General features: G+C 33.9%; 1 protein-coding gene across 1 annotated transcript in view; it reads right to left on the reverse strand.

Moving 5' to 3' along the window:
- The window catches only part of LOC127701985 (cell death protein 3-like), a 49,840-nt gene that overhangs the window by 4,008 nt on the left and 33,272 nt on the right, over positions 1 to 12,560 (reverse strand). The window contains exons 10-11 of the mRNA XM_052205957.1: positions 12,352 to 12,367; positions 9,337 to 9,560 (exon numbers count right to left, since the gene is read on the reverse strand). Of these exons, the coding sequence (XP_052061917.1) occupies positions 9,337 to 9,560; positions 12,352 to 12,367 (240 nt within the window). The remainder of the gene's footprint in view (positions 1 to 9,336; positions 9,561 to 12,351; positions 12,368 to 12,560) is intronic.

Here is a 12,560-nt window from a genome sequence, read left to right on the forward strand (position 1 = left end):
AACGAACGAACGAAAGGAAGGACGCACAGACCGAAAAAACATAATGCCCCTCTACTATCGTAGATGGGGCATACAAATCCGAGTCCTTTCTCACCAAACACAAACTATTTTAGAAACTATTGTAGAAATGTTTCTGCAAACATTTTATAAACGTAAAAAAAAAACATTTTTTCAAAACGTTTTAAATTTGGTTTTTAATAACGTTCCAAAAATGTTTTTTAATAAATATAAAAAAAACTTCATAAATCATGTTTCCCATATCGCCACAACAAATTTTTTTTTTAATTATTTCCAATTTTTAATTTACAAAATGTTATCTTCGATCTTCAACATGTTCAACATACCATATGTCCAGAAAAAATTCTTGTATACTAATAACTGGTTTCTTTTCTGTACAACAGGGAACCAATTATTACTTATTAGTTAGTTTCGTATTTTATTTCTATATTTTCCATTATTGCATCTCTAAAATATTATCATATTCAAAGACTTTTACAATCAACAGTGGCATACGCGACACGACCACGAGAGAGAGCTGCTAATTGTGAGTTTGAAAATCAAGATGACAAAATTTTAGAATATATCATTCAAACTACAGATAATGAATCGCTAATCAAAAAAACGATTACCAGAAAGTGAACACTTGATCAAATGTTACAAGAAGTACACCAGCTAGAAGATACGACATTACAGATACATGACATGAGAGATTTACATGCAACAACAAGAGCCGGAGAAATTGCAAAAGTGTCGAACTATGGAGGAAAACAAAGAAATTACGGCATGCAAAATAGAGACACACACAATGAGACATGTAAGGAGGTATAATTGTAATCATTGTGGGAAAACACATTCGTTTGAACGACGTGAAGATTGTGGAGCTTATGGAAGACAGTGTAACAAATGTCAGAAATGGAATCATTTTGCTGTAGATTGCAAATCGAAAATGACATCCGTAAACCAGAGTAATGACCGAGTTAGGAATAAACGACTCATTAAAAGAAATAAAGGTAGGAATGTAAGAAAAACAGAATGGAAGGCACAAGTGAAGAAGAATATTCAGAAGATGAGTTTTTGGGAAGTACCGTGAATAAGCGTTTTCCCCGAGAGTATTACTAGCCCAGTAGCCAGTACTTTGGTACTGGCATGAAAATACGGATTTTATGTTATTAAAATTTGCTGTTACAAAATTTTGGAAATTATTTAAAATTAAAGAATGTATCTCCCTCATGCAAAGCTCTGATTCCTTGCCCGGCTTTGGCTATATTTTTGGTCCTTTTTTGTTTATAGCTCTTCATATTTTTAATAAGCTTTAAATTTTCAAATATTGTGGCCTCGATCATCACTGAAGAGACATTGATTGTTGAAATGCGCATCTGATGCAGAAAAATTGGTACCGTTTATGTTATTACTACCGCTGGGTCGATGCCTCTGCTGGTGGACTGATAGTCCTTGAGGGTATCACCAGCCCAGTAGCAAGTACTTTGGTACTGGCATGAAAATACGGATTTTATAATATTAAAATATGCTGTTACAAAATTTTGGAAATTATTTAAAATTAAGGAATGTATCTCCCTCATGCAAAGCTCTGATTCCTTGCCCGGCTTTGGCTATACTTTTTGGTCCTTTTTTGTTTATAGCTCTTCATATTTTTAATAAGCTTTGGATTTTCAAATATTTTGGCCTCGAGCATCACTGAAGAGACATTGATTGTCGAAATGCGCATCTGGTGCAGAAAAATTGGTACCGTTTATGTTATTACTACCACTGGGTCGATGCCTCTGCTGGTGGACTGATAGTCCCCAAGGGTATCACCATCCCAGTACCCAGTACTTTGGTACTGGCATGAAAATACGGATTTTATGTAATTAAAATTTGCTGTTACAAAATTTTGGAAATTATTTAAAATTAAAGAATGTATCTCCCTCATGCAAAGATCTGATTCCTTGCCCGGCTTAGCTATACTTTTTGGTCCTTTTTTGTTTATAGCTCTTCATATTTTTAATAAGCTTTAAATTTTCAAATATTTTGGCCTCGAGCATCACTGAAGAGACATTGACTGTTGAAATGCGCATCTGATGCAGAAAAATTGGTACCGTTTATGTTATTACTACCGCTGGGTCGATGCCTCTGCTGGTGGACTGATAGTCCTTGAGGGTATCACCAGCCCAGTAGCAAGTACTTTGGTACTGGCATGAAAATACGGATTTAATGTTATTAAAATATGCTGTTACAAAATTTTGGAAATTATTTAAAATTAAGGAATGTATCTCCCTCATGCAAAGCTCTGATTCCTTGCCCGGCTTTGGCTATACTTTTTGGTCCTTTTTTGTTTATAGCTCTTCATATTTTTAATAAGCTTTGGATTTTCAAATATTTTGGCCTCGAGCATCACTGAAGAGACATTGATTGTCGAAATGCACATCTGATGCAGAAAAATTGGTACCGTTTATGTTATTACTACCGCTGGGTCGATGCCTCTGCTGGTGGACTGATAGTCCTTGAGGGTATCACCAGCCCAGTAGCAAGTACTTTGGTACTGGCATGAAAATACGGATTTTATGTTTTTAAAATATGCTGTTACAAAATTTTGGAAATTATTTAAAATTAAGGAATGTATCTCCCCCATGCAAAGCTCTGATTCCTTGCCCTGCTTTGGCTATACTTTTTGGTCCTTTTTTGTTTATAGCTCTTCATATTTTTAATAAGCTTTGGATTTTCGAATATTTTGGCCTCGAGCATCACTGAAGAGACATTGATTGTCAAAATGCGCATCTGGTGCAGAAAAATTGGTACCGTTTATGTTATTACTACCGCTGGGTCGATGCCTCTGCTGGTGGACTGATAGTCCCCGAGGGTATCACCTTCCCAGTAGCCAGTACTTTGGTACTGGAATGAAAATACGAATTTTATGTTATTAAAATTTGCTGTTACAAAATTTAGGAAATTATCTAAAATTAAGGAATGTATCTCCCTCATGCATAGCTCTGATTCCTTGCCCTGCTTTGGCTATAATTTTCGTCCTTTTTTTGTTTATAGCTCTTCATATTTTTAATAAGCTTTGGATTTTCAAATATTTTGGCCTCGAGCATCACTGAAGATACATTGATTGTCGAAATGCGCATCTGGTGCAGAAAAATTGGTACCGTTTATGTTATTACTACCACTGGGTCGATGCCTCTGCTGGTGGACTGATAGTCCCCGAGGGTATCACCAGCCCAGTAGAATACGGATTTTATGTTATTAAAATTTGCTGTTACAAAATTTTGGAAATTATTTAAAATTAAGGAATGTATCTCCCTCATGCAAAGGTCTGATTCTTTGCCCGGCTTTGGCTATACATTTTGGTCCTTTTTTGTTTTTAGCTCTTCATATTTTTAATAAGCTTTGGATTTTCAATTATTTTGGCCTCGAGAATCACTGAAGAGACATTGATTGTCGAAATGCGCCAATGGTGCAGAAAAATTGGTACCGTTTATGTTATTAATTCGATCCAAAAAGACCAATTACTGTACGAACGGAAGCTACTTATTACGAAGGATTATCCGCAGGATTATTTCAGCTTACAGCGAAAGGATTGCAATCTGTACATTTCATAAGTAGATCTATGACAGACACTGAGAAGAGATAAAGTCAGACAGAGAAAGATGTTTTGGCAGTTAAATGGGCAAAAACCAGGTTTAGTATATATTTGTTAGGAGCGCCAAAGAAGATAATAACTTCACACAAACCGCTCATCCCTATGTTTAACAACAGTAAGGCAAAACTACCATCAAGAATTAAAAAATAGGTATTGGACATGCAGGATGTGGATTATGAATTAGTATACGAGCCAGGAAAAGACGAGCAAGATCCGTTGGATTATTTATCTAGACATGCATTACCACAAACCGAAAACGATGAGACAGAACAAATAGTAAAACAAATAATAGAATCGAAACATGCATTAGTATTGAGTAAAATACGTGAAGAAACTACAAAAGATGCACGTTTGCAAGATGCAATGCAAAGATTGAGGAGAAACGGCTGGGAGAAACACAAATCAAGATCGGAGATAGCTACATATTACATGGTAAGAAATGAATTGTTCACATTGGACGAAGTATTATTTAGATTAAACCAAATTGTAATACCGGAATCGTTACAAAGAAAAGTGATAAAAGCAGCACATATTATGGGACATCTAGGATTAACAAAGACAAAAAAGATGTTAAGAGCAAGATACTGGTTCCCTGCATAGAACAGTATGATAGAAGAAATCATAGGGCGATGCTATGAATGCAAGGTAACGACAAAAGAACACAGGCAGGAACCTATCAAACCAACTAAAATACAAGAAACAGCATGGCATACTTTAGCAGCAGATTATGGAACCAGATGGACACTACAGTTTAGTGGTCATAGACAAAAGAACGAGATACCCAGTTGTTGAACAAACAAAAGCCACAACAACCCGAGCAACAATTGGAAAACTGAGAAAATTGTTTTCAACCCATGGAATTCCGGACAGATTGGAAACAGACAATAGACCATCATTTAGCTCAAATGAATTTTCCAACTTTGCAACTGAAATGGGATTTGATCATCATAAGATAACACCAGCACATCTGAGAGCAAATGACGTGGCAGAGAACTTCATGAAGTTACTAAACAAAACGGAACAAATTGCTCATGTGAAACGTAATGATCACAGTAACGATGCGATACAGGATATGTTAATGGGATTTAGATCAACACAACACCCAGCAACAGGATTCACACCGTATGAAGCATTAATGAACAAAAAAGTGAGGACTAAATTAGACCACGTACGGAACAACGATGAAACTGAAAACATGGACAAGGAGATCACACAAAGAGGAGGAATACAAACAACGTTTTTTAAATAAACATTCACAGAAAAGGAAGTACAGAGAACATTCACTTAAAATCAGTGACCGTGTCTTTTTCAAGCAAGAGAAAAGGAATAAATGGTCAACTGCATATGAACTTGAAACGTATATCATATACACAATATCCGGATCAAGCATTGGAGCTCAGCGGAAGACAGACGGAAGAAAAGTGTTTCGTGACTCTGTATACTTCAAACTCGCTCGCAAAAACATTGACATTCCAAACTCAAATGATAAGTGGCGAGGTAGAATTATGATCCACACTAAACTGAACGGAGACAAACACATGGTTGCACCAGGACGAAGAGAGATGCCGATCCGAACCAAGAGAACACCTGCTAGATTTAGAGACTGTGTTGTGTGATTTTAAATATGGACTGTAATTATCGAATATGATATCATAAGTGAAATATGGACTGTAATTATTAAAAATAGATATCATAAGTGAAATATGGACTGTAATTATTAAAAATAGATATCATAAGTGAAATATGGACTGTAAAATTAAAACTTTTATTTTGAACATTAATTTATTCAACAGCACTTTATTTGAAATGAATGATCAGAACTTTTGAAGAAATGGAGAAATGTAATGGCTTTAATTGCGCGTAACGTAACTGTTCTATTTGTTGTCTTATACATGCCTAAGTTATTTCAGGGGTAACAAAAAATATGCACTTCATGCCAAGACTATTGTAGAATTTAAGATTTTCATTATAAAAATTGACTAGCCGATAATTTTTTTCTAGCAGAATTCTCTTAAAGATTTTTAATGTGTTTCAAAAATTTTAAACAATTTATTTTGTTGACTGTCAAACTGTTATAGTCCAAAAACTAAAAACCTTAGAGGATGGAGTTAAAGATATTAAAACTGCCAAATCACAGTTAGCTGCAAGAGGAAGTGGTGGTGTTGTGTATTGTAGAAGATGTTATTCAACACCCATATAACTTCATTCATGAAATGAAGGCCCTCACTGAAAACATGATGGAAGAACTTTTCAAGAAGAAACTTGTAAGTTGTTTCCTCTTATTATTCCAATATTGTTACTGTTCCCTTTGACAACACTCTATAACGACTTTCTTTGTATTATAATCAAACTTAAGTAATATAATTTCACTAATGTTTGTACTTTTAAAGTCATAGGTAAAATGCATTTCAAACGGAATAGCACATCCTTAATTTGACGGTGATGTTATAAACCGAGCCCGGAAATTTAGATACGATCCGGGTACACTTAACAATCCTTAAAATGCACTTATTCTAAAAGGTTACCTTTTCAACACTGTAATTACATCTTTGAACATTGTTTTTATTGCTGTACATATTGATTTTTTTATCAGTAAATTAATACCATACTAAATATTACACATATGTACTTTCACGGTACTACAATCTGTCAATACCTATAGTTTGGCATTGCACAAGGTCATGCTTTTCTCTGACTGTTAATGACGTCTTTACACTAAATCCATTGGATGTTGGATGTGTACTGATTAATATTTTTGTCTTAGATACATGATTTTTTTATTAGTTGTTATTGGCTTTGAACTAGCTGCCTGTAACTGCGAGTACTCTCAGATACGTACTTAGTGTCTTTTTGTTGTGTGGATGAATAAGTACCCGTCCACGTCCACTCTTTGTTTTTTGTTAGATGTATTTCTATTTGTATCCATCTGATGAGTTAAGCCTTTTTCAACTGATTTTTATAGTTTGTTCTTATGTTGTACTGTTACACCACTGTCCCAGGTTAGAGGGCGGGTTGAGCGCTCACAAACATGTTTTACCCTGCCACATTCTCTATGTGCCTGTCCAAAGTCAGGAGCCTGTAGTTTAGTGGTTGTCGTTGGTTCATGTCTGTCATATTTGTTTTTCGTAAATTGTTTTGTTATAAATTAGGCCGTTAGTTTTCTCACTTGAATTGTTTCATATTTTTCATGTCGGGGACATTCATAGCCGACCATACGGTATGGTTTTTTTCATTGTTGAAGGCCGTACGGTTGCCTATAATTGCTTACATCCACTTCATTAAAACTTTGGTGGATAGTTGTCTCATTGGCAATCATACCACATCTCCTTGTTTTTATATAGGGCATAATTGGGGATAGAAATTGTAAGTGTATGTTTATGTAGCTAGGGTATTTAAGTTGTGTAAGTTATCTTAGATAATCCAATGAGTCACAAATATTTGATTTCACGAAAAATACCTAATGCATTGAATAACAACAGGACTAAATTGTAGTTTGGTGTCACAAGGTGGTCACAACCCTTCAGACTGTATGAGAAGAATGATGAAAAAATGTGGCACCAATCAGTTATGGGCCAAATGCAGTTTTAAGGGGCAACAGGGAAAATAGGCATTCACAGGTCACCCTTTGTGCAGAATGATCATGAGTAAGTTGACTAGTGCAATTAATATAGAATGGATTTTGCATCTGACTTTAATCTCAAAAAGAATACATATGATGAATATGAATATGATGTTTCTCGTTTACTCTTTTACATGTTTTAGATAGAAACATAGAATGCAAAGTTATATAAAGTTACTATATATATATACAAAAGTTAAAAGTAGATAAAATAATAATGAAATATGTCTTTTTAATTATGTTTTACTTTTTCAAAATGTTGTGCAATAGTGTTTCCAAAAGCCAAGGTGGCAGATAAGAAGGAAGTCTGAATTCGCTACCTCAAACAGGTCCCACACAAGCCAGGAAGACCACAATACAAGGTATTTTTCGTTTGAATAAAATATCTTATGCATTTTAGTGGAAGGTGCTATATATCTAAAAGTTTGTTTTTGCAATTTGAATATCAAGTAACAAAAAATGTATGAGCCACTTACAGCAATATAACATTTATCAACCATGCTTCCTATTTATTAAGTGACATTAACATAATACATTGTCATGTTCTTGACGATGGAATTATTTTTTGCAAGCTTAAAAAAGCAAACTCAATTTATATATTTTGTACGGAGCCTTAGTAAATTCTATTTTCTGTATAATGACCTTGCATATATTGTCTTTATCCTGCAAGCAAAACATTGAGATTTACATATGTAACAATTGCCATTGATATGTAAAATATCATTTATGTTTTTTTTTGACTATCTTGATAATTACATGGATTGCATAAAATAGCATAAGTTTTCCTTGATGGATTAGATGAAATTTGCATACATGAAAGCTTCATTAAAAGGGAGTACAACAACTGACTGGGGTTATAGTTATATGCTAAACAGGGTACTTGGAGTACTGCTCTTATTAACAAATTTCTTTTGTTCATTTCAGAAACCTGTAAGAAAAGGACAGACGATATCTCAAGGAGAATTGGAGTGTGAAAAAATAAATATGTTTAAAAGTACCTTGATTCTTCTGATTTTAGTCCTGTCAGTACTGGTTTTTTTTTTTTGCTTTTTGTTGCATACTTTAGTAATTAAAGAAGTTTATAAAAGTATATTCCAATTTCTGCAACAATTGAAGCTTTGGATATAAACTAGATCATTGATGGTAGTTATTATGATAATATGTCAAAGGTCACGGTTTAAGAGTTATGTTTTCTCCTTATCAAAACAAGAACCTTATTGACTTTCAAGGTCACAGGACCAACTTTAAACAGTGAAAGGATGAAAGCTTTGCTTTGGCATAGCTTTTTGATGATAAAGAATATCTTCCTTCAGAGCTTATGGTGTAATGGTGAGTGTGCTCGCCTCAAGTGCGGGAGGTCGTGTGTTGGAACCTAGGCCTGGTCAAACTTATGACAATAAATTATTGTTTGCTGATTCTCCCTCAAGTACATTGATTTAAGGAGTCAGAGCAAAGACGTGTTGGCCCGTAGTCAAAATAATGTGTCCGGATAAGGTAACATGTCTTCCTGCAAACGTATCTTGTGTGCTAGAACGTTAAAAATCTGACACAGCATGTCGGTCTATTACAAAGCAGGGTTAGTATTAATTTCTAATTATTTTCTCGTCTTGAATATGCATCTGACATGCCACTGGACGTTAAATAACCATCCATCCATCCAAGCTTATGGTGATATTGCTTTTTTCTTCTATCAAACACGTGCATTACAAATAAAGAAATGGATGAAATACAAAACACTATACAATCAATATTATATGATATCATATTTCTACACAAAATTTCTATTTTTTATATTCCTCTATTCATTTATAAATTAAACTAACATGCTTGAAAGCAGTCATTTTTTCAATTTGCGATGTGGATTTTGCTCATTGTTGAAGACCGTACGGTGACCTATAATTGACCACTTCTTCGTCATTTTGGTACTGTATCTGGTAGATATTTGTCTCATTAGCAGTTTCACTAAATCTGTAACATGTCTTCTCAGTGTCGTTTTAATCTGATATTCTAGCTAGAATACTAGTAATTCGTTTTCGACTATTTTAATAACAGGATTTTATTCGCAATGTTTACGTACCACTATTCATGTAATCCTTGATAGCTCTCCTTGTTGGATTTTGTATTACTTCCAAGTCAAATCCTAAATTTCCGAAAGATTTTTTCAGTCCATTCACATCAATCTCTGTTCCAAATCTTGACGTAGTTCCAACTGTTTCCATATTAAAAATGACACACAAACCACTTCTGTCACCATCCATTACATAAAGTTCTTCTGTTGGAACATACAGATTTTCGATATTCCTAAATAATCAAATCCGAAAATAAGTAGCAAGCGTAAATAGAATATATCCTCTATCTTATGTAAGTTGTTTAACTAGATTTATGTTTCTTAAGGGGATTATTGTTTGTTATAGCAACCAATGCCTAGTATAGGTTGCCTTCATATTTGTTTGATACAGATAAGGGTATACGTCTACCGAGCAACTATCAAGCCGAATAAATGTTCACAGACTCACAGAAGTTTATGACTGTATTCTTGACATTTCAATTAATGATTATATCTTATATATCCCAGTGAACTTCGAAACGGAAACTACAGAGGCAAGAAGGTCTGCTTGATCTTTTCCTTGACAATGACAGAGATGGACGAATTTAATATAGAATCTTTGACAAACGTGATGATTTCAACGATCTAATTGTCAAAATCCTTCTAATTTCCATCAAATCTAAAGGGGCATTAGCTGTCAAATTCATGTTCACCGATTAGACTCAAATTCTCATATTTGATTTATAACACACTAAAACGTATATCCAAATTAAAAAAAGTCTAAAATAAACAATTCACGATGCAAGTAATCGATAATACGTATCAGCATTTCGTGTATATGTTAGTCTAGAAGATCTAATTAACCATCGAGGTGACCCCCGAAGACTGCCGACGGTCATATAACCAGATAATAACATGATTATAGGTATAAATAGATGGCGAACACGTTCAATTGGATTTTTATATGTCTTTGATTTCATATTTCAGGTTTAAAAACATATGTTAATCGTCGTTTTTACCTGTATAAGAATGAGTTTTTATGGATCAACACACAGTCAACCAAATAGTGTAGCCTTGGTTCACTTGCAATGTTGACATTTTTTTCCTTTTAATAACTGAACACGCCTTGTTTATGCGCTACACTACTCTAGTCAAGGGGTTAGATTGAAGGTCACATGAATACGGATTCAATGAGGTCGAATTATTCACTTTCACGTGAAAAATTCATCAGCAATGTTTTTTAGCTTATTTTGACAAAATTGAACCGAACTAGCTGCTAAAAGCGAATTGTTATTTCACTATTTCACTTTCATTAATGATTGAAAAAAAAAACAAAAAAAACATATTTTTCTTGTATTTCATAGAAAATGCCCCTTTAAGAAATAACTTAGATATATTTACCAACTAATGTATGGATACGATATAACAATGGAAATCAGCAAAATGCTATGTGATCAAATGATCCATTAGTTGATTATTATAATAACTATTCCAAAAAGTGGCACTGTTTTAACAATTGGTATAGATTTAAATTTGATGTGAAATGCGTGTTAACCATTTTCTTATATGAGGACTAAATTCGACCTCTGGAAGCCTCATTGTTTTCTAGGTGTCAATTTGTGCTCAGTGTCTGCGTTATGTTTATATATATGGCTTGTCCTTTTGGTAATTTTGGGAATCCTTTCTGGTTTTGGCGGGGTTCGTGTTGATCAGTCTTTTATTTATCAAGGTTGTGTTTTTTTTCGACTGGTTTTGCCTCCTGGCCATTTTTCATTTCCTGCCATTGCTTTGTCAGTTTGCTTTCGACTAATGAGTTTGGATATCCCTTTGATATCTTCTGTCACGGTTGCGAAGGAGTAGCAATAACAAGAAAAACACTGTTTGGGGAGATAACTCTTACAAAGAAAAAAATGTTACGGTTCATGAGTTAAATACAACTTCTAATACAGAAAGGGAAATAACTCTCATATGGAGTCTAAAATAAACAATTCACGATGCAAGTAATCGATAATATGTATCAGCTTTTCGTGTATATGTTAGTCTAGACGTCATCTAATTAACAATCGAGGTGACATCCGAAGACTGCCGACGGTCATATAACCAGATATAAACATGATTATAGGTATAAATAGATGGCGAACACGTTCAATTGGATTTTTCTATGTCTTTGATTTCATATTTCAGGTTTAAAAACATATGTTAATCGTCGTTTTTACCTGTATAAGAATGAGTTTTTGTGGATCAACGCACAGTCAACCAAATAGTGTAGCCTTGGTTCACTTGCAATGTTGACATTCTTTTCCTTTTAATAATTGAACACGCCTTGTTTATGCGCTACACACCTCTAGTCAAGAGTTAAATTAGAGGTCACATGAATACGGATTCCATGAGGTCGAATTATTCACTTGCAAGTGAATAAATCATCAGCAATGTTTTTAGCTTATTTTGACAAAACTGAACCGAACTGGCTGCTAAAAGCGCGGTTCATGAGTTAAACACAACTTCTAATACAGAAAGGGAAATAACTCTCATATGGAGTCTCCGTTTCTCTTTTAATCAAAATAAAACAGAACATATCAGGATATAATGAACAATTTTGAAAAAAAATAAATTTGTCGATCTCTTTTAAATAAGAAGAACATCAGTGTTCGGGAAATTAACTATTCGATAAGGCTGTGCCAGTTTAAAAAACGTATTAACTGTTCAATATCATTTACCAAACAACTAAGCGATCTCTAGCAAACAAACAAGCAAGCAGCGCAAGAAACAAATTTTGCAGAAGAAAAAACATATTAATCTGAACAAATTCAAAAGGACTTTCCAAGGAAAAGTTGAAATACCTTATAATGAGGACTAAATCAAAAGGTGCTTCCACGGGAAATTGGAAACAGCTAATAATAGTCAACACAAAATCACAAGGTCTTTCCATGGAAATGTTGAAAGACCTTACTATCAATTTTTCTAATGCTTGCTATCATTAGTATATATTATTCAATATTTCCTGTAATATCACATCTAGGTGATATGATTAAATTAAAAACTTACCACATTTCTGTTCTTCCTGAAATGACAGATCGTTTGTAATTATTCAAATAGATAAAACGTAGTATAAACTCATGTTTATATAAGCATAATCCATAAACATGTATTTTTTAGCTTTTCAATTAGCGGTATCAGATTGCTCCAAAAATCAACAAATCTTGAAAATATAATATTTTCACTTATATGAAATAAACTTTTGATTGGAAAGGAGA

Source organism: Mytilus californianus, unplaced genomic scaffold (genome assembly GCF_021869535.1).
Source record: "Mytilus californianus isolate M0D057914Y unplaced genomic scaffold, xbMytCali1.0.p SCAF_5, whole genome shotgun sequence".
In the NCBI taxonomy this organism is placed as follows: Eukaryota; Metazoa; Mollusca; class Bivalvia; order Mytilida; family Mytilidae; genus Mytilus; species Mytilus californianus.